This window comes from Camelus dromedarius, chromosome 19 (genome assembly GCF_036321535.1).
Source record: "Camelus dromedarius isolate mCamDro1 chromosome 19, mCamDro1.pat, whole genome shotgun sequence".
Lineage (NCBI taxonomy): Eukaryota > Metazoa > Chordata > Mammalia > Artiodactyla > Camelidae > Camelus > Camelus dromedarius.
Genome location: NC_087454.1, coordinates 17,685,595 through 17,709,905, shown reverse-complemented (window position 1 = coordinate 17,709,905; position 24,311 = coordinate 17,685,595). Strand labels below are relative to the sequence as shown.

The following is a 24,311-nucleotide window of genomic DNA, read 5'->3' as shown; positions in this document are numbered from 1 at the left end:
GGAAAATCCCTCATTCTCTCAGTAATCATCTCAGGCTCTATGCTGATGAGTTAGCAAATAAGTCTGCTCCTTTTCTTAGCCATAGTAAAGTACAGTGTCTCTGGCAGCAAGCCTATGCATTATATGGAAACTATTTAATGAAGAATGGGCATGTTCTGGGCTCATTAGTGGCTTAATCTAAAACTGGCAACTAACAAAATACGAGGGACTAAAAAGGCTTATTGAACAAGATTTGCCATGAAATAGAGAACAATAGAATCCAAAGACCAAGATGGCATTGTTAATTTTGGGAAAAATAGAGGCTTCACAATAGAATCTACTCGGAAGATTTAAAAACTAGCAACGCCTGGCTTCTTCCAAGAGATTCTGATTCAATGGGTCTCAGAATGATCTGGCCCTAGAAAATAATTTTTTATTTTCTCAAGATATCCTTACAAAAATCTAAGTTTGAGAACCATTGGGGTAGAGAAATTGTTAAGATTTTAAAAGCAACATATTAGGTAAATATTTCAAGCAATCTGTTATCAATGATGAAAGAAACAGATCATTCTCTACTGCCTGATATGAAAAACAAAGCTTATGCTGGGAACAGGAACAATTACCTTGATGACCTTGGAGAAAACTGGAAGATAACTTCACCATTGTAATTAAAGGCAAGGGACTAAATCCCTGTGGACTAAGAAGTTTAACTAAGGGAAAAAAACCCTATCAATTTAAGCCTTTTTATTTATGTAGTCAGTGCTATTATATCTTCTTGAGGAACGTCAGAAGGTAAGATTGGAAAAAGAAGTTTAAATTACAAAATTTCTAGGGCCTTCTTGGTTTCAATGAGGCAGAAATGGATGAAAATCTCTACTATTTTAGACACTTCTAGAGCAATAGATGTATTTTCATCTTAACTAGGCTTACATTAATTCATCCCACATTTAAAACTCCAGTAATATTAGTCTTGATTAGGTCTTGGGTTCTTTTTAAAGAATATTATGTGAATATAAGACATTATTATGATTTGACTGCTCTGTAATGTATACTCCTTTAAACGCATTCAGAGAATTTCTTTATCAATCTCATCTGTTACTTCAAGACTCCTTTTTTTTCCCTGAGAAGCACATATTTAACTCTGTGTAAAGCACAATTCTGTTTGATTAAAATAGTATTTCAAAAATGTAAGGCATTACTTTACCTTTCAGTGGCCTATACGTTAGTCAATTCTTTTTTTATTATGTATATTTTTATTGAAGTATAGTCAGTTTACAATGTTGTGTCAATTTCTGGTGTACAGCACGATAGTTCAGTCATATAGGAACATACATATATTTGTTTTCATATTCTCTAGTGGCCTATACTTTAGAGAATAAGTCATTACATAAAATAATAGGATAAAAATAAAAATGGAAATTAGTATATATTTTATGGATTGCATTGTGTCCCTCAAAATTTATATGTAGGAATCCTAAACCCCAGTACTTCAGAATGATACAGTCTTAACAAGGTAATCAAATTAAAATGAGGTCACTAGGGAGAGTGTTAATCCAAATGGCTAGTGTCCTTATAAAAAGAGGAAATTTGGAGACAGACACAAACAGCAAGATTGCCATGGGAAGCTGAAGGAAGACATCAGGGTTATTTCCTACACAGAGATTGCCAGCAACCACCAGAAGCTAGGTAAGAGGCATGGAACTGATTCTTCTTTGCAGCCATCAGGAGGAACCAGTCTTGCTGAAACCTTGATCTAACACTTGTTTAGCCTTCAGAATTGTGAGACAATCAGTTTTGATTGTTCATTTCACCTAGTTTTTCGTACCTTCTTATGGCAGACTAACAAACTAATGCAATATGACTAACTACCAAAAGTATGATCATGATAGTGATTAAGGTGTTTGAAGCTTATATTTTCTGAGTTCATATTTTGGATTAAGCTTTATGCTGAGTGATTTATAGAAGTTATCTTTTATTACCTTTGCAACAATCCTGAAAGATAGATATTAGTATCACTATAGAAAAAAATTTTAAGAGGATGCCTGATGATACCACTGTTGTCAGTAGAGCAATGATTCAAACCCAAGTTTTCCTGATCTCAAATCGGATATCCCTGTTCAGCACTCTGCACCAAAGGCAGTAGAAGAGGACACAAGGCTGAGTGTAGTGAGTGGAGAGCATATTATCTATTAAAATCAAATAGAGTTCATGAGGATTATGTGATTGTTCTAAAGCTTGGATGAAGGAATAAAAGGAAAATGTTGGGATGGCTTGGAGAACAAAGTATATTCTTCATGAGGGAAGTAACCTGAGCCAACACTCACATCAGAAAATTAGGTGAAGTGTCTGAGATGATTAGTAGAATTGTCAAGGTTTTTCTTGAATAATAATGAGGAGAAACCTCTTGAGATGGTGGGCGTAACCTCTTGTGTAGCGTCCTGAACTCCAACCCCAACAGAGTTGGTCTAATAGAGTAGCACACAAAGAGTAGATAGTGAATACATAACTACATAAACAGTTAACTTTTATAATTTCTTGTGGTTCTAGATAAGGAAAACATTCATCATGGAATGGGAGAATCAGACATTCAGCCCTGACTTCATCTTGATGGGCATTTTTAGTCACACTCCCTCTCACATCTTTCTCTTCTCTCTGGTCCTGGGCATCTTTACAGTGGCTCTCTTGGCAAACATTATCATGGTTCTCCTCATCTACCTGGATACCCGGCTCCACATCCCCATGTACTTCCTCCTCAGCCAACTCTCCCTCATGGACCTCATGCTCATCTGCACCACTGTACCCAAAATGGCCTGCAACTACCTGTCTGGCAGGAAGACCATTTCTGTAGCAGGATGTGAAACCCAGATATTCCTCTATGTGTCCCTCCTTGGTGCTGAGTGTTTCCTGTTGGCTGTCATGGCCTATGACCGCTATGTTGCCATTTGCTACCCACTTCAGTATCCCAATCTCATGAACCGGAAACTCTGTGGACTCATGGCTGCCTCTTCATGGACCCTTGGTGTCTTCGATGGGATTGTTGAGGTAGCCGCTACTTTGTCTTTCTCCTATTGCGGCTCTCGAGAAATATCCCAGTTCTTCTGTGATGTCCCAGCACTCCTACGTCTCTCATGCACAGACACTTCCACATTTGAAACACTCATTTTCATCTGCTGTGTAGTAATGCTCCTCTTCCCTTTATCACTCATCATCATCTCCTACACACGTGTAATTATAACTGTCATTCGCATGAGTTCTGGGGAAGGTCGTCACAAGGCTGTCACCACCTGTACTTCACACCTTAGCGTTGTGGGGATGTACTATGGAGCAGCTATGTTCATATACATGCGGCCCACTTCCAATCGTTCCCCAGCCCAGGACAAGACGGTGTCGACCTTCTACACCATTCTCACTCCCATGCTGAATCCTCTTATCTACAGCCTCCGGAACAAAGACGTGGCAAAAGCATTCAGTAAGGCAGTAGGGAAGGAGAAGTCCAGAGAGTAAACTGGATAATAGTTTACAGGGATTTTTTTCCTTTCATAACTCCTTTCCCTCTCTCTTGCACATTTATTTATGAAAAACAAATTCTCACAGATTTAGCAACAAATACACACACATATTATATGTGTTTGTCAGTGAAACAAACAAGCAACCCTCCCATATCTTCCTCACTGAAATGTTCTCAAATGTTCCCCGGGGCACATTCTCCTTTGCCTCAGAAAACTAAATAAATCTAATTTTGTTTAACTATAGGCATGTTCTTGCTGGCATTTGGTTGGAGGTTTTTTGGATTGGGTGTAATAACCTGTAAAAAGAATTATGAAACTACTGAGAAAGAACATACATGAGTCCAGGCTAAGAATTCTTCAACTTAATACCAGAAGCACAATCTATAAAAGTAAAAATTGATAAATTTATGCTCCCTCCTGGCTACCACTGATCTTTTTACTGTCTCTGTAGTTTTCCTTTTCCCCAAATGTTGTGTAGTTTGAATCATAGAGAAGCCTTTTCAGATTATTTTCTTTCATTTAGTAGTGTGCATTTATCTCCATGCCTTTTCATGACTTGATAGCTCATTTCCTTTTAGCACTGAATGATATTCTATTGTCTGGATGTGCCACATGCCATCCTCCTAATGAAGGACATTTTGGTTGCTTCCAGCTCTAGGCTTAGTGGTTATGAAAGTTTGTTCTTGAGGCTTTCTTCCTTAAAAATGACTCTACCTCTTCATATTCCCTTTTAATAAGACAAAACGCCTGAAAATTTTTTTTACAATGTTTGCTCATCTAGAGCAGAAAATAATACAGATGGCTGATTTTTCAAACTTACCTCAATAGGCTCTTAACTGTTTTAAAAAATGATAGCTACACAAACCACCAACTCCCACTGACTTCACTTTATCCTTAAGTAGCACTGTCAAGCCCCCCCACCAATTCTTTAGAACTCATCCACATACATAAATGCAGTCTCTGGCTCCAGCCTGCTAGCCATCTGCAGGCTGTACACATCCACTTCAATACATACCCCTCACAGTGAACACACATACACACACACACACACACACACACACACACACACACACACACACTCCTCCCACCTGGTGGCCAAATGCAAAGCAGAATTGAGGTAGTACAACCTGGGAACTGATTTCAACTGACTCAGTCTCCACTTTCACCACACTCTGCTGAGCTCTCCATGAAGGTCCAAGAACTTTGCCCAGTGTTAGGGCAAGTGGAACTTGGATTCCAACTAACATACCTGGGATTGTGGGAGGCTGGTTCTTTCAATGACTCCAGAATCCTTAATCAAGAGGAGATCCAACACTAATTCGAAAAGATACATCCACCTCAATGTTCATAGCAGCACAATAGCCAAGACATGGAGACAACCTAAATGTCCATCAACAGATGACTGGATAAAGAAGTTGTGGTATATTTAAACCATGGAATACTACTCAGGCATAAAAAAGAATAAAATAATGCCATTTGTAGCAACATGGATGGACCTGGGGATCATCATTCTAAGTGAAGTAAGCCAGAAAGAGAAAGAAAAATACCATATGATATTACTTATATGTGGAATCTAAAATTTAAAAAAGACAAAAATGAACTTATTTACAACAGAAACAGACTCACAGACATAGAAAATGAACTGATGGTTACCAGGGGGGAAATGGGGTGGGGAGGGATAAATTGGGAGTTCAAGATTTACAGATACTAAGTACTATATATAAAATAGATAAACAACAAATTTCTACTGTATAGCACAGGGAACTATATTCAATATCTTGTAGTAACTTATAATAAACAGAATATGAAAAGGAATATACATATGTAAATATGTGACTGAAACATTATGCTTTACACCAGAAATTGACATTTTGTAAACTGACAGTTTCATTTAAAAAGGAAAAAAAAAGAGGAGATCCACCTGCTTTTTTGTGTGTTGTAGATTTGTATGTGTGCATGTATGTACGTGGGTGACTGTGCAGATAGTGTAGACAACGACACTGAAGAATCATACATGTTCACTAATATGATAGATATGGCAAATACAATAAAATTCTACAACAAAATTCTAAAGCAATAGTTTGGGAAAAAATGAAAGTTAGGGTGTAAAATACTGAGTTTCAGAAATCATAAAAATAAGGGAAATCATCTTATGGAAAGTGGAATGAAATCATGCATACAAGAGAATAACTTAATCAGTTAAAAAGAGAAAAAGACATTCATCATTTTTGCTAATAAGTGCAGAGTCGCCCCAGCCAACCTGTAGCCTATGAACAAGATATTAAATGCTTGTGTTTTTAAGCTGCTGTAAAGTTTAATTTTATTTGTCAGCATGACTAGGTTATGGCACCCTGTTGTCTGGTCAAACACTAGTCTAGATTGCACTGTGAACATATTTTATAGGTGTGATTAACATTTACAATCAGCTGAATTTAAGTAAATCAGATTACTTTGAATAATGTGGATGAATCTCATCCAATTACTTGAAGGCTTATTAGAGTAAAAGCTGAGGTTTCCTGAAGAAGAAATTCTGTCTCAAGACTGTAACACAGAAATCCTGCCTGAGTGTCCACCTTGCTGGATGACTCTACACATAAGCCAATTAGATAGAGAGATGACAAATAGGAGAGAGAGAGAGGAGGGGGAAGGTGGGGGGAGATGAGATTTACTATAAATGTTCTTCTTCTCTGGAGAATCCTGACATAGCCATTGACTTTTTCAGTATCTTGTTACACAGCAGTAGCTACATGAAGCAACTATAGGCTAGAAATCATGTCCAAAGGTCTGAATGGATCCAAGTTAAATCTTCTTGGCCAGAATATTAAATGGTTCATACTGTGTACTTCCTGTGACTTCATCAGGAAGCACATAGGGTTAATTTGTCCCATTGTTAATGATGCTAAATTTGATCCCTAGCTTAAGTGGAGATATATAGTCTCTTATCCGTAAAGATTTTAGTCTCTACAATTAGCAAGTGATCTCTGTGATGCTACTTTGGTACCATGAGAGTATCCTGTTTCCCAGGAACTACCTACCCCTTTATCTGATAATTCTGGGATCCATCGCAGAACCTTTCAACATTTTCCCGAATATTTTCCCCTTCCTCATTGCTCTTCCTGGTGTCTTTCCCATTTAATATATTTTCATGTATTCAGGATCCTTCCAGGGGCTTCCTCGTCAATGAATTATTAGCGAAAACCCTATCTTTGAACTGAGAATAAATTCTGTCCTAATGTCTTTCCTTAGATTATGCTCACACCTATTCGAGTAAACAGTCAACAGTCCCGCATCCCACTCTCTGCCCCATCAAAACTCTGATTTTCCTCTCTCAGAATATCTACATTATTAAAACGTCTGTGTTTAAAACACACCATTAACATGGGAACAACGAAAATCAAGAAGAGAACATTTTCCCAATATTTATAGCCAGTAAAAGGTGCATTTCTAAAATATAGCTTTTAAAAGGGAAAAAAAATAAAATGATATTATAGGGAAAGAAAACCTTTACTATCCATGTCTCTGTGGCGCAATCGGTTAGCGCGTTCGGCTGTTAACCGAAAGGTTGGTGGTTCAAGCCCACCCAGGGACGGTTTCTTGTGCTTGAAGACGAAGCGTGTGTTTTAATTCCGAGACTGTATCTGATACTGTCAGATCCTTTTTGTTTTCATAAACTAAATGAAAATCGAACTAACACGCCTCCTCCAGTCGTCTTTGGGATAGGTTAATTAAATAAAATTCACCGAACCCCTTTGGCATGCCATCAGGTGTGAGAGCAATCCGGTTATTCGGGACGTAGCTTCTAATTTTGTTACCAGACTCTATCTCCCTCGGTTGGGTTGGTACATCCAGTAGAGCCCACCCTGCGAAGAGCAGCCGCGGCCACTCGGGCAAAGGCCTGCAGAGCTTGCTGTCCACAATGAGCTTGCGTCACCTCTACCTGAATCAGCTACTTGGGTCGGACATCGGACCGCCAAGGCGGGTGGCGGAGACCCCCTCGGGGATATCTGGTTTACGGTGACTTTTGTATTTTACTAGATCATCCGAGTTTCCTCGCTTAGTTAAAGTCTCAGGAGTATTCAGGATGTTGTTTACATTTTTCAAAAATTAGAGCCTAACAAAGAACAGTTTTATCCGTTTCTTCCCATTTCGTTCCCCTGGCTTTGTTATTACTCAGCGTCTCAGATAGAGTTTTGTATAGGCGCGAGGGCGGCGGATGTAATTTACCAAAAGGGAAGATTACCGCTTTTGCTGGGGATCAGAGGCGAGATCCCTTCTTTGAGGTTTGGGAAATCTAATACAGATCCACCTCTACTGAGGATGGGGTTACACCAGTTAAACCCATCTAAGCTGAAAACATCTGTAACTTGAAAATGCACTTAATACACCTAACTTACTGAACAACATAGCTCAGCCTAGCCTGCCTTAAACATGCTAGGGACACTTAAGTTAGCCTACACTTGGGCAAAATCACAAAGTCTATTTCATAATACAGTGTTGAGTATATCATGTAATTTATTGAATAGTGTCCTGAAAGTGAAAAACAGAATGGCTTATGATTGAGTGGCTGCCCAGCACCAAGAGAGAGTATCTCACCACTTATCACTAGCCAAGAAAATCATCAAAATTCAAAATTGGAAGTACAGTTCCTACTGAACGTGAACTGCCTTCTCACTATCCTAAAGTTGAAAAATTTTAAGTTGAATCGTCGTAAGTCGGGGACCAATTGTACTGGACCTCAATCTGCCAAAACATCAACTCTCTTCGGGGAATAGGGCACATCGCTGAGGATTACGTGAAGGGTTTTTCCCTTCAACTCTGAAAACAGCAAGACAATTTCCAGAGATATGAGAAATCACGGAAAAGTAAACTGAGGAAGTGCTCTGTGACTTTTGGATATTTTTAGGAATAATTTCACACGCCTAGACATACCCTATTAAAGCCCTCTTACTCTCTTTGGCCAGAAGCCCTCTTTGGCCAGAAGCCCTTGCTCATTTTACTGATCTACTGTTCTGGCAAATGCAGGATCCCAGCTTCTTAGATGGCGTGAAACTAAGTTGATTCAGAGTATGCATTGCACAATGGTTTCATAACTTAGTGTAATTATATAGAGGACGGGTGAGAGTTAAACCACCCAGTTTACAACTCTTTGTATTAGATAAATCCATTCATAACTGCTGTAACTCTTCACTCTCTAGTCTATAAGCTTATGTCACATGAGATTCATGCAATAAGCATTTATCATATGCACGTTTGCGAAAGCAATTGGGAAAGATGATGGTAATAATATTAAGTGGCAAGTTGTGTCACATCTAATCCTGGTTTTAATGATGGAAATGTGGGGATAATGATTTTGTATGGCTGTGTATTAAATAACTCATACAGAAAACTAAGTGCTGTTCAAATGGGAACAAATTTTGAAGCGTAAAAAAGGTATTTTCCAGCCTTCAAAGGGCTTAGAATTTAGAGGGAATCAAGATTACTGTTCCTGGGAAACTGATTTTCTTGTACCCATTTGTATTTTCATTCCTCACTCTGTGACTTACCCAGCTTACCTACCCCCAAGTGTGAGCTCTTTGTGCAGAACTGTTTAAACTTGAGCCTGAAATGCTCACCTTGAATATACTGATATCTAATGCCAACCAGCCTGGATATACAACTTCATTCATTCAAGAAATTATTAAGCCCTACATGTGTTTTACTTTCTAAGCTGTTAGCAACTTAAAAGGAAGAAATTTCTTCACCTTGGTACTCCCTTCATCTAGCAAAGGTGACAATGGGCACTTAGAGCTGTGAATAAATGAATGACAGCTTGTCAGATTCTGAGACTGGATCTTCCTGGTTCATCTGGGAGACACATGACCTAAGGAAACAATCCACATGAAACAAACTCACAAAACAAACAAACTCACAAGAAATGAACACAGAAAACAAGAACAGGATAATGTTACAAAGATATGTTTGTGTGCTGGGTATGAGAGGCATAAGGATTGTGAGAAAAGTCACACCAAACAGACCATAATTTTTTATTGTATGATTTTTTAATTCTCCCAAATAAACTGCACCTATCAAACTGAAGTCTTAACATGGCTAGGTTATTTTAGAGCCAAGGTGAATGAATTCATTTCATCCAAATAGATAGATAATTGATGACAATGAAAAAAAGATGAGGAAAAAGACCTAAGAAAGCAAACAGCAAAGCAGAACTCAAATTATTATCACTCTAACACTGCCTGTAAGTCTAAAAGCCTGGATATTGACCAGAGTTTTAATCTATTATGAGGTTGTATGTAGATTTTTCTTAGTTTATTGTGACACCTCTTAGTGGCTTACATGGATTTTGACACCAGCAGAGCTGCTTTGCATGTTGTTTGTGAACCTTCCCTTGTCCAAGCACAGAAAATATGTGTAAATGAACCAGAAGGGCATCATTTGTGCATAACTACCTCCTAGGTTTTGCCTACCTTTACAGTGGTTTGAACCCAACACTCCATCCATGGAGCTTTGTTGCAATTATAGGAATAAATACTGGGCTCTTTCAACATTCTGTTCACTTTTCAGGAACAATCTGAAATACCTGGTGAAAATTTGACCTATCTCTGAAGACTCTGTTTGGAAATCAGCTCCACATTAAGAGCACCACTTACCTTCCCAGACAAAGTCAACCATGTCTTCCCATGGCTCCACTCTATCCCTTATACACATGCAATGTTTCTATACATTTATGTCTTAAACATCTGTTTAGTGGTCTATAAGACTTACACCAAGGGCCATATATTATTACCCACTGTCACTCTATGTCCTCATATAGTGACTGAGTAAATGCTGAATTAGATAACTATGAATAACATGGCCTAAGAAATTGATTAGATAGATAGAAAAGGGTCCAGGTTGAAGCGGGGAAAGGTGAGTCTGAGACCAGGAGATGGAGTGAAGGTGAGTGAATGGGACACAGATGGAAGTTGGAATTTATCCAGTGACCATCTCCAACTTCCATAAAAGCATACAAAAATATATACATATATTTTTTCTTTTCTATAAATATATTTGGAAGGTGGCTCCCAAGCCACTCCTACCCCATTAACCCCCATCCCTATTAGTTTTTTTCTAAATAAAAAGGATGTTGCTGCTGCCCGGTACCTGCGGCTGGTAAATAGCTGTCTGGACTAGCCATTATCACTGTAGCTCAAAGTAAACACTCTTCTTGGGGCCAGAAAGTAGAATTTTTAGAGGGCCCCAATGGTCAGGAGGCAGGCAGCCAAGAATCAAACAAGACAAAACAGGCATCTCAGTAGTCATAATCAGCTAGTATGAATTAAGTGCCTCAACCAGGCATGTACAGGAGCTGGAGGGGAGAGGAGAGGCCTACAAAACTTCTATGTCTGAGCATTTACCAGAGACTCCTGGTTTGAGAAACACAATAAAATGTCCACCCAGGTATTCTTTATCAGGGCTGGGCCAGGAGGGGGAAAGGGCCTCCTTGCCCCTCAAGAGTTCCTAACTAGTGAGGAGTCCTCTATACTCTCTGAGGGTGGAGGGGCTCCAAAGATCCTGGCAAGAAGCCCTCGGTTGGAACGGGCCTGGTCCTGGGCATTAGCCAGGCGAGCCCGTTCACGTTCTCCTGGCCGAACTGCCTTCCGGGCCCTCAGCTCCTGCTCAGTAGGACGCTGGGCAAAGGTCCAGGAGCCATTCGGGCGGGTAGAGTCCCCATCGTTGGCAAGGAAACGCTGACCACGCTCCACACTTCGAAGATAAAAGTCAGTCTCACGCTTGGCCTGGGCAACCTCAGCCCTTAGGCGCTGCCTGCGCACCTGGCGCTCAAAGGCAAGATGCTCACTGAGGTGGGACCAGGTAAAACGGTGCAAGTACTGTGGACAGGAAAACAAGAAAAGATCTGGGTAGGGAAGGCCAGGGATGGAGAAGAGATGGGTGGGGCGAGGCCAACAAGAGGTTATAAGGTTCCTGGGCTGGGTGTGGAAAAGTGGGAGGATGAGACAAGCCAATCCCCTCACCTTGAGGTTCCACAGGTCATAACGGAAGGGGCTGCGCCTGCGGGAGCCCATGGGTGTGTTGTGTAGACTGGCCGCCACACGCTTGGCTACTCGCTTGTCGCGGAACTCCACCCAGCCCTCGGTGTAGTCCTTGCTGTACTTGGATCGCTTTTTGCCTCCCGCAGCGGAGGCCGCCGCTGCCTTCTTTTTGCGCCTCACGAACCCGTCTGCGAGCCAAAGAGAGCGGTGTGGTGAAGTAAGCCGACGCAGCACCCACTCAGCTGCACCTCCTAATCGCCAATTCTGCAAACCTGCCCGCCGGCCAGGATCCTACTTCAAGGTCTTTGCCCGGAAGTTGGTAACTGCAAAGTCCACCCTTTCACCATTGTCTAACTCATTCCTTAACTCAAATGTCAACTCCTTTAACAGGTCTGCCCTAAACACTCTATTTAAAACCTGCACAGGCCCCCAGCCCCAATTCCAGTTAGTGTCTCTGTGGAAACTGGGGGCAGCTGATTGTATACCTTTTCTTGATCCGGGCCTCAATGACTAAAGGATAGGTTCAGTTTTGTGAAAAAGCCAGAGATCTTAATTCAGGCTGTACCCACTTAACAAACTGGTAAATTAGACTCAGGAAAGAGGGGTGGCCAAAGACGAGATTAAAATCCAAAAGTTAGCTATCCGAGAATTAAGGCTCAGCTAGGCAAACTGCGCTACTCAAACCCCATGCCTGCCTCCTAGGAGACATGTGCTACGGATTTACCAAAGAAGCGGGACGCCGGCCCCCGGGCCGCGACAGCGCCCAGCACCCACGCAGGCGAGGTAACAGGACCGGCGTGCACGCACACCGCCAGCAAGCATCACCCTCCTTCCCTCACCACTACGTCCCAAGCACTCACCCTCTGGCTGGAAAAAAACGCGCCCGACTTCGCCGTAGGCGCTGAGTAGGTTCCTTACGTGCAAAGGCCTAAAGCGGGGTGGGATGTGGCCCAGGTACACAATACCCGGCACTACCCGTTTCTTGCCGCCGCCAGCCGCCTCTTCGGTCTCCTCCTGTTCCTCCTCTGCGTCTGGTTTCTGGTCTATTCCTTCTACAGGATCCAAATCGGAGACTCCCTTATCCGAGTCCTCTGCCGCCATGCTTGCCGTTAAGTGGAGCAGGACAGCCGTAAAGCGCCGTGCCTCTGACGCGCACCGTTTGCGACGGCATACGTAGATGGGGCGGGGCCTGTCGGGGTAATGACAAATGAAAGGACTGGATTGGACGGTGCGGGCAAGTCCAGGCCTAGTGCAGAGGGCGGAAGTGGATCCCGGGTCAGCCGGGAGATTCAAAGCGTGAGAGCAGGATCAGAGGTCCAGGATAGCCAAAGTGACTTTACTTCTGAGCTGAAGAGGCAGAACCATGGTAGCAGGGAGACCTTCCCATTCTCCACACTCCCCGTGACCTCTTCTCAACTCCGTGAGAAGTAAGTCTCCTGGAGACCCCGTCTTCCTTTGGCGACCTTCTTGACCTTCGGTGAAGCAACTTTTATAGTCCACTGTAGCTGAGGATCACTTATTTATTCATTCCTGCATGGTCATCTGTGAGCACAAATGACTGCTAGCTGTTCAAGTTTTCTTTCGTGTTCTGAGTTTCCAGGACAGCAGTGTCAATGACAACCTTTCAAAAGGGTGTACGGAGCTTTCAAAAGGTCAAGTCCTTCGAGCCGGATTCGAACCAGCGACCTAAGGATGACCACATTCAGTGTCTACAGTCCTCCGCTCTACCAACTGAGCTATCGAAGGAAGTGGAAGTTATTTTTTAGAATGCTTTAAATAATGTTTATCCTAATGGTTTTTTTGTTATGACCAGAATTTTATTTCAAAACTAGAGGCAAACGTGAAGTTTTCCAGGGTCTTGGAAATATTCTAAAACTGATATGAGTAGTGACTACAGAAGTATATTTAAAAATTAATGCCCTTCCTTGAACACTAAAGATCTGTGCTTTGGTTCGTTGTCCTGCTCCCTTGGGTGTAATACAGGTAGGACCATCACCCTTATTACTCCTCTGTCCCAGCCGCTTAGCGCCTCTTTTCTCAATAAAAAGTGAGCGATAAATGATAAGGTTTCTCTAAATATAGACAATTGAGTTGAAGAGGGACTTATTGTCTTGAAGCAGAGTTACTATCTTCTTAGTGGTGGGGGTGGGGGTGGTTCAGAAATGTGTGGCTCATATTGCGCAATTATAGTGGGTCAAGTAAATGAAACATACCTCTCCTAAATTTTTTTTAAAGTAATATGGACATTCCATTTATAGGGATGCTGTCATGCATTGCTAATGAGTGCCTATAGTGGCATTCAGCTTCCTGGCACCCAAGACAGGAATGAACACTGATGAAAAAAACAGGAAGCCATCCTCACAGACTTTTCTTAATGATACATTTATGGAAAAGATTTTTGGTGAACTTATCTAAAAAGATCATTGCTTATTAAAATCAAAGTTCTCTGTAACTTTAATCTTGAAAAAATAACAAATTTTTCTTCCAAACGTCCTGTCCAGTGTTTCCATGAGAAATGCATGCAATACAGAATATTAAGTTCCTTTCCATGAGAAACTAATATATGGCCTAGTACATTTCTTTCCAAAAATATAACTTAATCTTGGGAAAATGTGAGAAGCCAGAGTGGAGAAATCCTAGAGAAGCAGGTGGTTTCTGTGTGAGACGGTCTGTTCCACATATTAAGTGCTATAAGGACAAGTGCTCATTTGAGATCCCAGGGCCTCTCATAGTCGGATGGCATTACAGAGCTGATTTTAGTCTGAAAAACTCCAATAGCTGATCTTGACAACTAGTTCCTTTACCTATAAACTAATCTCAGCTCAGGATTCCCACTGCAGGGCCTTTAAAGTTGCGATTCCATCGGCCTGGAAAGCTGTTACCCCTGACAGCCGCCTGGGGATACACAGGCAAGTAATCCACACCTGTTCACACTAGACTTACAGATCACCTTGTCCTGTCTTCTCTTCTTTCAGAGTCTGGTGTCAGAGCTACCCTTCTCTATCCTGCTCCAGACGCAAGCTCAGAACAGATCTCTGGGTAAGTCTTATTCTCCCGGATCATGCCCAGAAGTGCATCATCTTCACTTTATTACAATCTACTCTCACCCTGTTCCTTCCCTACTGTCTTAGCACTTTCTCAACTTGCTAATGGTTGTCCTAGACAGTTCTCCTAAAGCTTACAGGCAGCCTTAATATTCCAATGGAATACTACTCAGCAATAAAAAGAAGCAAGCTCTCTGTAAACATAACAACAGAGAGAAATCACCTATGCATTATGCTGAATAAGAGAAGCCAAATACAAAAGGCTACATACTGTATTATTCTACTCATATGACATTCTTACAAGGACAAAACTACAGGGACAGAAAACATCAGTTATTACCAGGGTAGAATGTAGGGGGAGGAATAAACTTTTAAAGGAGCATAGGGAAATGTGTGCGTGGGGGGCAAGGGTGATGTAACTATTTTATATCTTTATTGTGTGGTACTTATATGACTGTATACATTTGTCAAAATTTACTGATGCACTATAAAGCATCACTATATAAATTTATCTTATTTTTTAAAAATGGGAAAGAAACTTTAAAAAAATTAAAGGAGGTGAAACATTGAAGTGTAGGTTAGAACTTATTTTAAAATTAATCAATGTAATCATCTTATTATCAGACTAAAAAAGAAAAATGATATGATTATCTCAACAGATACAGAAAAAAGCATATGACAAAGTTGGGATACATTCATGATGAAATTTCTGCAAACTAGTAATATAACAGAATTTCCTCAAACTGTAAAAGACGTTTAAAAACCTACTGTTAACATTATATTTAATGGTGAAAGACTGAATGCTTTGGCCCTAAGATCAGGTCTAGCACAGGATATCTATGCTCATGACTTCTACTCAACATTGTCCTGGAGGTTCTAGCCAGCGTAAAAAGGCAAGAAAGAGAAATAAAGTCCTACAGATTTAGAAGGAAAAAGTAAAACTGTCTCTATTTGCATATGACACGGTAAATTATGAAGAAAATCCTGAAGAATCAACATTTAATAAGTGAGTCTACCAAAGCTGCCTCACTTGGAACCTGGAGGGTCCACACAGGCAGATTTGCATTGGATCTGGCTCCCTCCTTCTGGCTTCTTCTCCCCAGCTCACCTGTAGGAGAAGTGGAGGATGCCACCCAGCTGGGTCCCAGTAGGTGGCCTCTAGAAATCCCAATTTTCTCATGCTTTGATGGACATATTCAATAAACAATGTATACAGTAGGAATAGAAAAGAGTTTTATTTTAGCTAAACTGAGAGCTATAGCCCAGGAGACAGATTCAAGAAGCACTTGAATTGTGTTCCTACAGAATACAAAGTGGGGAAGGCTTATAAAGGCAAAACCGGCATAATTACATAATTTGTTTTTTTAAGAATTATAATTGGAGCTGGCAAGAATAAGGGTGCTTGTTAAGCTAGGGTTGGTTGGAGTCTGAAATAGTTGCATAGTTACCAGGGGAGACTTTGAGACCATAAGGTTGCATCTGGCAGTTGCTAGCAGACATTGTTTTAAAGAACAGTTAAATGTGTCCTTGAGTTTGATATAGTTCAGAAAACTCAAGTTCTCCGTAATGCAGGAATGGATCTGAAACCACAGTCACAATGGCCACCCAGCTCCATTTTGAATGCCTGAACCACAGTTACTCCATTTTGATTTTTAGTTGCATTCTTTTCTTCCATGGTTAAAGCAGATGTACACTGTATATTAGGCCCCAAAACAGTCTATTTGATTAGAATGAAGTTCATGTTAAATCACTTTAGGCCGGAATGACCATCCCATACCTCAATATGTGAACATTCCTTCCATCACCCGCAACCCTCAAGGGGCGCAATCACAACTCCTCTCCAGGTCCTGTCCTTACAGGTTTCCTCTCAGATCACAAAACCGCAGAAACAGACCAGGTCCTTGCGATGCCGGCCTCGAGGGCGGCCCTGGGCACTATCCCTACACCGCATCCCCGGCACTTTTCCCAGCTTAGGCCGCTCCCACTCGGGCATGTGTGGTCGTCGGAGGATGTGCCAGCAGGGGGCGCCATCCGCACCCTCAAGGCGCCCCAAGGCTGACTGACAGAGCCGCACTGGGACTCTTTTTTACCACTTATTATTCATGGTTATGTTATTTATTAATATACACCGCCCTTCTGGGCCTCAGATACATTTTTCTTTATTCCAACTAGAACCTACTTTGAGCTGTCGAGACGCACTGAAGCAGGTGGCAGATATGACCCCACATGCAATACAGGCTTGACAGTTTTTCTCTGGAGGGTCCCGCTTACGTTCCTAAGATAAGAGCAGCCCCGGCGTCCTCCTCACCTCCCGGATGCCACGCTTTCCTCATTTTTTCACTCGCGAATTATTTGTTAATTTTAAGGGAGGCAACTTTTTGTAAATTGCCCTCCACTTCTGGTGTGTGTGTGAGGTCGGATTAGGGGAGAAGCTGATTCTTTTTCATCCTTAACACCGACCTCTTCTAAATACAACAGTGGGCGAAATGAGAACACATTTCTTGGATTTACGTGGAAAGATCAGAGGCTGGGGCAGGGTGTATATTTGGGGTAGTTGGTGCAAAAATGGTGGTTGTATCTGGGTAAGGGTACGATGAAGTTCAATATACTATTATCTATTTTTACATTGGGTTATGCTTGAAATTGTCTCTAATAAAAGAAAACCTTCAAAAATCACCAGCCTAACAGAGGACCCCAAAGGCCATCGAGTATCCTAATCTTCAATAAAAAATTAAAGTGAAAACGTTGGGGGCAGGGCGCCCCTCCCATTCCCCACCCTTCTCACATTGCTTCTCAACCAGACTCCATCCTGGACGCTGCCTCCGGGTCTTTGGTCAGGTGTGGACACTGCAGGAGCCCAACCTCTAACTCAGGTCAGGGAGGGAGAGGGAAATAGGAATAATAACCGCATCTGATGATCAGGAGCGGAAACAAAGATGGTATTGAGAAGGGGGGAGCCGGAGGTGTTGAGAAGTGTGAATTTCACAAGTGAAAACTGAAAACTTAGATTTTCACCACACAGCTGAAAGCAAACACCTTACACTAGTGTGTTTAGGACTTTTTTATTTTTCAATCTTGATCCTATTTGAACAGAAATAGCCATTCTTAAAGGGCTTTGGTTTTTGGTCAGGTCTAACATGAGTGGTTGGTTTATCGTTTTGGTCTCCACGTTCAAAATTCTTGTCCTTCGAGCCGGATTCGAACCAGCGACCTAAGGATACCTAGTTGCGCAACCTACAGTCCTCCGCTCTACCAACTGAGCTATCGAAGGACCACACAGCGATACCTTTTCAGAATCCCTAAAATATGTCTGTCCAGATGGTTTCTACTTTGATAATACTCATCTTTCCTTTTAAAAATACAATCAAGCTTAAGCAGTCTTTTTAGACACTGAATGTGTTCTATGTAATGATCTGGGTTGTTGGTTTCATGGGTTTAATAAATATGTACAATCCATTGGGTTGTACATTTAAGACATTATGATATTATTCTATGCACATCCCAAAATAAAAACCGTACCGGCATCCCATGTCCACCTCTCCAAGTATTATACAGCTAGGGTGAACCCTCTGGATTACACCCGATTTCCTCCGGTCCCCTCTAATTACCTTCTCCTTTCTCTCTCAAAAGTCTCTAGGTTTGCTCGATAAATGATATGGTACCATAAATACAGACAACTGGGTTGAAGAGGACCCCAAAGTTGTAAACAGAGCCATATCCAGTGCATTTTGGTACCATTGTGATTCTCCTTTCTGAAAATCTAATGAGAAACTGCATATATTCATAGCTCTAATGATGAAATATGTGGAGTGGTGTGTGTTTGTGTAAATCTTCTTAGTTGGATAAATAATTCTGGTGATTCATATGATATTGCATAACTATAAAATTATAGTTATTTTAATAAGCAATTAAAGTGAAACAAAAACCCCTAAAACTTTTAAATGCAAATGTACATATTCTTTTTTCAAAGAAAATCATCAAATATCAAGGTTCAACAGAGATTGCCTTATGCTGTTTCTTGTGCCTAAGGCCGAAATAGACACCTATGGGGAATATGCTAACTTATCTAGAGAGAAAAGGCTTTCTTTGGCAATATACTTAAGGAAAAGTTTAGGTGGATTTCTCTATAAAATGTCTGTGCTTATTTCAGCAAATTTATACAAAACTATATTATTTCTACAAAACGATATTATTGAAAAAAATTCAAGTTGTTCTTCAAATGGCAATTGCCAATGCCTTCTAGTAGGAAGACCGAGAGCACATAGTTGATACTGAACTCAGTAATTAAACCCCTTTCCATGGGAAACTAAGAAAATATTATCCAGTAACTTGACATGTTCCTAACCCAATACAGAATTAGCAGCTGGGGAGAAGGGATCCTAGGAAGTGGAGTTTCTCTTGGCATTGTCAAATGTCCTCCTGTCTGTGCCTTGAATATAAGATGGAAAACAACAGATATGTCAAAGAGCTGTGAAATTTCAGGATGATGCTGGATTCAATTGCTGCTACAGAAATCCTCTATTGCCATGCAGAAGTATTCCTGGGGTGATACTTAGAGGAACAGAAAACTCCCAGAAAGGAAACAGAAAAGACAAGTCCAATTTTTTCCCTCCTCCTCCAGCCTTGCATCCTGCCTCTAGCTTCCCTTTTGGCAAAGCCTAACATGGAGCCACGTAGTAAATCAGCAGAGTGGTTTAGAGTCCCACCTCTTTTCTCACAAGACAGATTACAGAAGGATGAGTGGCTTGGTCTGCTCAGGGTGCTATGACAAAATATCACAGACTGGGTGGCTTAAATAACAGAAATTCATTTTCTCACAGTTCTGGAGTCTAGGATGTCCAAGATTAAGATGACAGCCATTCAGTTCCTGGTGAGAACTGTTAGTTTTGAGAGAGAGAACTCTCTGGTGTCTCCCCTAATGAGAATAGTAATCCTATGGGATTAGGATCCCACCCTCATGACCTCATTCACCGAAATTACTTTGCTCGAAATCGAGGCTACAGAAGCCAGAATGAAGGGAGAAGTTAACTGGGACTCGTGCTCCCTCATGGTCTTGTGCCCACTGACTGTGGTATTTTAAAAAGCCAGACAGAAAGCGAATCTTAGGGGATATTCGCAGGAACTCTGCAGAATCTGTTTCCGGGACTAGCAGAGGCAACTGATCGAAAATTTAGGGGTGCAGGGATTGGCAGGAACTACTGAGATGGTCAAAAGCCTGGGCTCATTGTTTAAGAAACTTGATTAGCCTTCCTGGATACACCTGCAATTTCCTTCAAGTTCCCGTTTTCCGTAGATATAATCCCAGTGTTAAACTGTTGCCCAATCTCGAAGACAGGTGTTTCTGTGAACTCCACGCCCTGTTCCATCTGCACTAGCCAGTTTTCTCCAGATAGGGTCCAGCATCGTAGAACATGTTGTAGGTGGCGCGCCACGGGCTCTTTGATGACCCGAACTTCGTCCTGTTGGCTAACGCCAACTGCAAACTGAGGTAGCCCAGAGTTCTGAGCTACTTTCAGATATGAAAGTGAGTAATGGAGGCGGAGACGCTCACGAGGACGGGGAATTAGCTCAAATGGTAGAGCGCTCGCTTAGCATGCGAGAGGTAGCGGGATCGACGCCCGCATTCTCCAGTTTTATGCTCTGCCTACACTTGGTCTTTATTCCATGCTTCTATAAATAAATGCCTTGCTAAAACATTACCAGATAACAAGGGCCCATGTAATACTGATGCCCTCTCCTTCAAGACCTATGTACCCTGAGCTCATTTGTCTCCAGTTATAGGAAAGACAAGGTTAGATTCTTTGGGATTTCTCTCTCGTTTTGCAGATTTGAATTTTGGTCTCTGCAGGTGGATTTGCAAATCTACACTTCAACTTTTTATGTATTACTAATACTACATTTTTCATTCTCAGAATCTATTTCCCGCATGTCTGACCTACTGAAGACAACCTCAAGTTCTTACAACTGGATCAAATGATTTCCATTTCTTAATGAATTTATGAAGAGCCAAAGCATAGTTAGGTATGCTTGAGGTTTCTTTTTATGTTCACTATTCCTCTTCTGGAGTCAACTGGCTGTTTCTACGTAGGTGGTGGAGCTGCTGCCACCACTGACACTGGAATATTGCAGAATATGGTCCAGTCATGGGAGGGAAATTGAAATCCTTGGTGCCTTGGCGAGAAGCTCAGTCTAGGACTAACTTTGCGTCTAAAGCCCAAATGTTATCTCGGAAAAGAAAATTGGACCATTTTCCTTGTTTAATCTTTTGCCCTCAATTCGCTTTCAAAGAGCAAGGGAGCTACCAGTTTAGACCAGTTTCCTTAATACGGGTAGTTTCCAATGTGTTTTAGGCAGTGGCTCTCAAACCACTAACTTGAGTTTGAGAGTGGCTAATTCAACAAGCCTGGGCGTTAGTGTTCTATGTTAAGTCTCCAGGTGGTTCTGATACACACCAAAGTTTGAGAATCGCTTAAAGAATAGAAGTTGTGAAGCATGGGAAGGAAAATACAAGAAATTGCCAGGCACAAAATCCTCAGACAATTCTTCATTATTTTGGTTTTATATCTTAGTAGTTGAGCACTCTTCCGTAGGTAATCAGGATCTCACTATTCAGACAGAGTAGAAGTGGGGTTAATACATTTTAATAAGATTGGCTCTAAATTGGCAAATACTTTCTATTGTTAAGAGAGAACTCTACCTCTTGAGCTAATTCCCAAAGTGGGTAAAAAATTCCATCAGTTTTCCCATTGTCTATTTTTTTTTTTCTAAAAGTTTTCTCTTCTGTAGTGGTTCTCGAACCTTGCAACACATTAAAAATCACCTGGGAGCTTTTACAACTACGAGTCCGGGGTCCCACCTCCAAATTGGCGCAAGTATAGGCGCTTTGTGAAATAGCCCCAGGTGATTCTGACATGCACCCATTTTCCTCAGCCATGGTTGAGAACCATCTTTACATAATTAAACGGAGAAGGGGGAGTAGTGCCAGGAGCTGTGCGAGGCTGCCAGTAATTGAGCATCCGCCTGGGGAAAAAAACAAAAACCTTCGGAGAGACTCAGGACTCTACAACCACCAGAGGGCGCGCGTGGCCCACCAATTACTATCCGTTGGTGAGCGTTATTCCTACCAGGCCGCCCCTCCCAACGTCGTCCGAACCCAAGTGGTGTGGCGACTTGTCTCTGGACTCCTAGCTTAGTGGACCATCTCTGGTCGCCTTGTCAGAGCTTGGGACTTCTCTGCGGCACCAGCTCTTTATGAACTGTAGGAGCGATGCTTGATTGCGCGTATTAGTAATTCCTACGGAGAATAATAATTTTGAAGATTATATTCGCTGCACAATGAGATTAGTCTTGAATAGACGTACAGTGAGAATATATGTAATTGAGGGTATATGTAATTGCCTCAGGCCTTTTTAAAGGTGGAGATGGGATTGGGGGGAACCACAAAACGGAAAAAAACAGACCCAAAACACGGACTCCTTCGAGCCGGATTCGAACCAGCGACCTAAGGATACCTGAAACCGCCACTCTACAGTCCTCCGCTCTACCAACTGAGCTATCGAAGGAATCACACACTTCTACTTCCCCGCAGACGATGCCATCTCTGCGCGAGGTTGGGAGACCTTCGGTGTTTGCTGTTTTACTCACTTTTATTTGATAGGTCTGTTCTAGTCGCCTCTACGTGTTTTGTAATCCGGCATCCCTTCACGGGACCACTGCCCTGGACCGAGGAGAAAACGGTAGCACCCACTGGTTTTCAAAAGGAAAACAAAATAATGAGGCACGAGGAATTGAAAAAAATTTAGCAATGAGTGTCTTTTACCGTGGTGAATGAATTTAAATGACCAGTTTTAAACAGGATTTGGAGTACTTAATTTGCAATTTGAACAGCTAATTAGAGAAGGAGAGAAAGAAGGAAACAAGCATAGGGTTAAACTCATCAAAGCCATATGGAAAATTTGTTAGTTGATATTAGTCCCTGTAGATAAACCAGACTACCCCACTAATTCTAAACTCAGCAAAAACCTGTCGATGAGGAGCTAAAACAATATTTTAAAAATTATCTATCTGAATACAAGGTGTCCCCTTGTGCAAGTAGAACATTGAGAACAGCATTCACTCATCTATGCTTTTCAAAAAGGTAAATGCATGACTCACACAAATGTAAAAAAATACTTCTCAAAAGATTTATTTAACTCATTAATGAGAACCCCAAAAGGATGGTAAAACTTGTTCAAGTTATTTACAGTCACTGAGAGAAGGAATGCTGTAGTTAACATTGCTAAATGAGACATAGAAGTGGAAAATTCCCCGCAAGGCAATAAAACTGTTACTTTTTCTACAGGGCAGAAAACAACTACATCTTTATCAAAGTTTCAACTGCACCATTATTATTATATACATTTACTCTTACAGGGTTGAAAATACCCTAATCAATAAACAGTTAAAACAAAGGTACTGACTAATAAAGCAGGCAATCCCCCTCCACCCCCCAAAGACATTTGACAATATGAGGAAATAATTTTGATTGTCACAATTGAGGAGGTGCTACTAGCATGTAATAGGCAAAGGCAAGGAATGTTACTAAACATCCTACAATGCACAGGACAGGCCTGACAATAGAGAATTATCTAGTCCAAAATGTCAATATTTGAGGTTAAGAAACCATGCCCTAGAGAATAAAAATATTTCTTGGACAGATCTCTTTTAAAATTCTGTAGGATCGTCTAGGTAATGAAATGAAACAATGAAAAGATATGAAGCCCTTTTTTGGTTTTGGTTTTTGTTTGTTTGGCTAGTTGGTTTATTTTTGCCTATTTCCAAGTTTCAGATTTGTTTTTTAAATCTAAAGGCCGAAAAGTCTGGCAAATACAATAAATTTATATTTTGAAGTTACTATAAAGTTTTGAAGTTATTATAAATGAAGTTTATTCTATTTTTTTCATCCTTTGAAGTATTTAAAAAATGTGATACGTACTTTTCATAATCTGTCACTCTCCATCTACAACTTTCCCTAATCATTCATATTCATTTTTCTAAAGCTTTTAGTTTTAAAAACCATCTTAGTATTTTCTAAATCTCTTAATTTCTACAACTACCACCTCATTTAGACCTCTTCTCCACAGAATTGTGGAATGGATCATGTCTGACCGTGAGAAATTGTAATAGGGAAAAACATATTTGACTCCATATTGGATCTGTTTCTCCTAATTTTAATCTTTGTTCTATTGCTTTTGCTACAAGTTAAGAATGTTTGTCTGAAATACACAGGATAGCCCATTCTCAAGGTTCTGAGCTTTAAAGGTGTAACACTTCTCCATTTATATAGAGAATAAAAAGTGAAGAACAGAGAATAATATTTGTCTTGCTGGAGGTTTACAGGAACATCATGACCTCACCTCCATGGACAACTGCAAGAACAACGGATTCTGACATCAAGAATTTGCAACAACCAATCACATCCCCTCCCCTTTTAATATAAAAGATGCCTGAATTCTAACTTGGGTAAAATGGTACTTTGGGGCATTAGTCCACCATCTTCTCGGTCTGCTGGCTTTCCAAACAAAGTTGCTGTTCCTTGCCCCGGCAGCTTGTCTCTGGATTTTTTGGCCTGCCATATGGCGAGGAGTATGAGTTTGAACTTGGTAACATGTACACAATAGTGACTTTAATAATTCACAAACATGTATTGAGCACTGACCATTCTAGGCACCAGGTAAGTGCTGGGAATACACAGAAGTAAAGAAGACAATCTC

General features: G+C 41.1%; 2 protein-coding genes, 1 long non-coding RNA gene and 4 other non-coding genes across 7 annotated transcripts; 3 read left to right on the top strand and 4 right to left on the bottom strand.

Moving 5' to 3' along the window:
* Positions 1 to 2,495: 2,495 nt before the first annotated feature.
* LOC116147771 (olfactory receptor 2M2) lies at positions 2,496 to 3,483 on the top strand. The gene has a single exon (XM_031435466.2). It carries the CDS (start codon positions 2,545 to 2,547, stop codon positions 3,481 to 3,483), a length of 939 nt encoding a protein of 312 aa, XP_031291326.1. The 5' UTR covers positions 2,496 to 2,544.
* Positions 3,484 to 7,003: 3,520 nt separating this feature from the next.
* TRNAN-GUU (transfer RNA asparagine (anticodon GUU)) lies at positions 7,004 to 7,077 on the top strand. The gene has a single exon. It is a non-coding gene; the product is annotated as a tRNA-Asn (tRNA).
* Positions 7,078 to 9,494: 2,417 nt separating this feature from the next.
* Positions 9,495 to 12,634, bottom strand: ABT1 (activator of basal transcription 1). The gene is made up of 3 exons (XM_010980174.3): positions 12,376 to 12,634; positions 11,498 to 11,703; positions 9,495 to 11,353 (listed from the first exon to the last, which is right to left on the bottom strand). The coding sequence occupies exons 1-3, from the start codon at positions 12,614 to 12,616 to the stop codon at positions 10,973 to 10,975; spliced, it is 828 nt and encodes a 275-aa protein (XP_010978476.2). The 5' UTR covers positions 12,617 to 12,634; the 3' UTR covers positions 9,495 to 10,972.
* A 145-nt stretch (positions 12,635 to 12,779) lies between these two features.
* On the top strand, positions 12,780 to 23,442 carry LOC116147794 (uncharacterized). The gene is made up of 3 exons (XR_004131410.2): positions 12,780 to 13,498; positions 14,491 to 14,554; positions 20,472 to 23,442. It is a non-coding gene; the product is annotated as an uncharacterized LOC116147794 (long non-coding RNA).
* Positions 13,174 to 13,261, bottom strand: TRNAY-GUA (transfer RNA tyrosine (anticodon GUA)). The gene is given in 2 exon segments: positions 13,174 to 13,209; positions 13,225 to 13,261. It is a non-coding gene; the product is annotated as a tRNA-Tyr (tRNA).
* TRNAY-GUA (transfer RNA tyrosine (anticodon GUA)) lies at positions 17,743 to 17,830 on the bottom strand. The gene is given in 2 exon segments: positions 17,743 to 17,778; positions 17,794 to 17,830. It is a non-coding gene; the product is annotated as a tRNA-Tyr (tRNA).
* On the bottom strand, positions 22,033 to 22,121 carry TRNAY-GUA (transfer RNA tyrosine (anticodon GUA)). Its single transcript is given in 2 exon segments — positions 22,033 to 22,068; positions 22,085 to 22,121. It is a non-coding gene; the product is annotated as a tRNA-Tyr (tRNA).
* Positions 23,443 to 24,311: the final 869 nt, after the last annotated feature.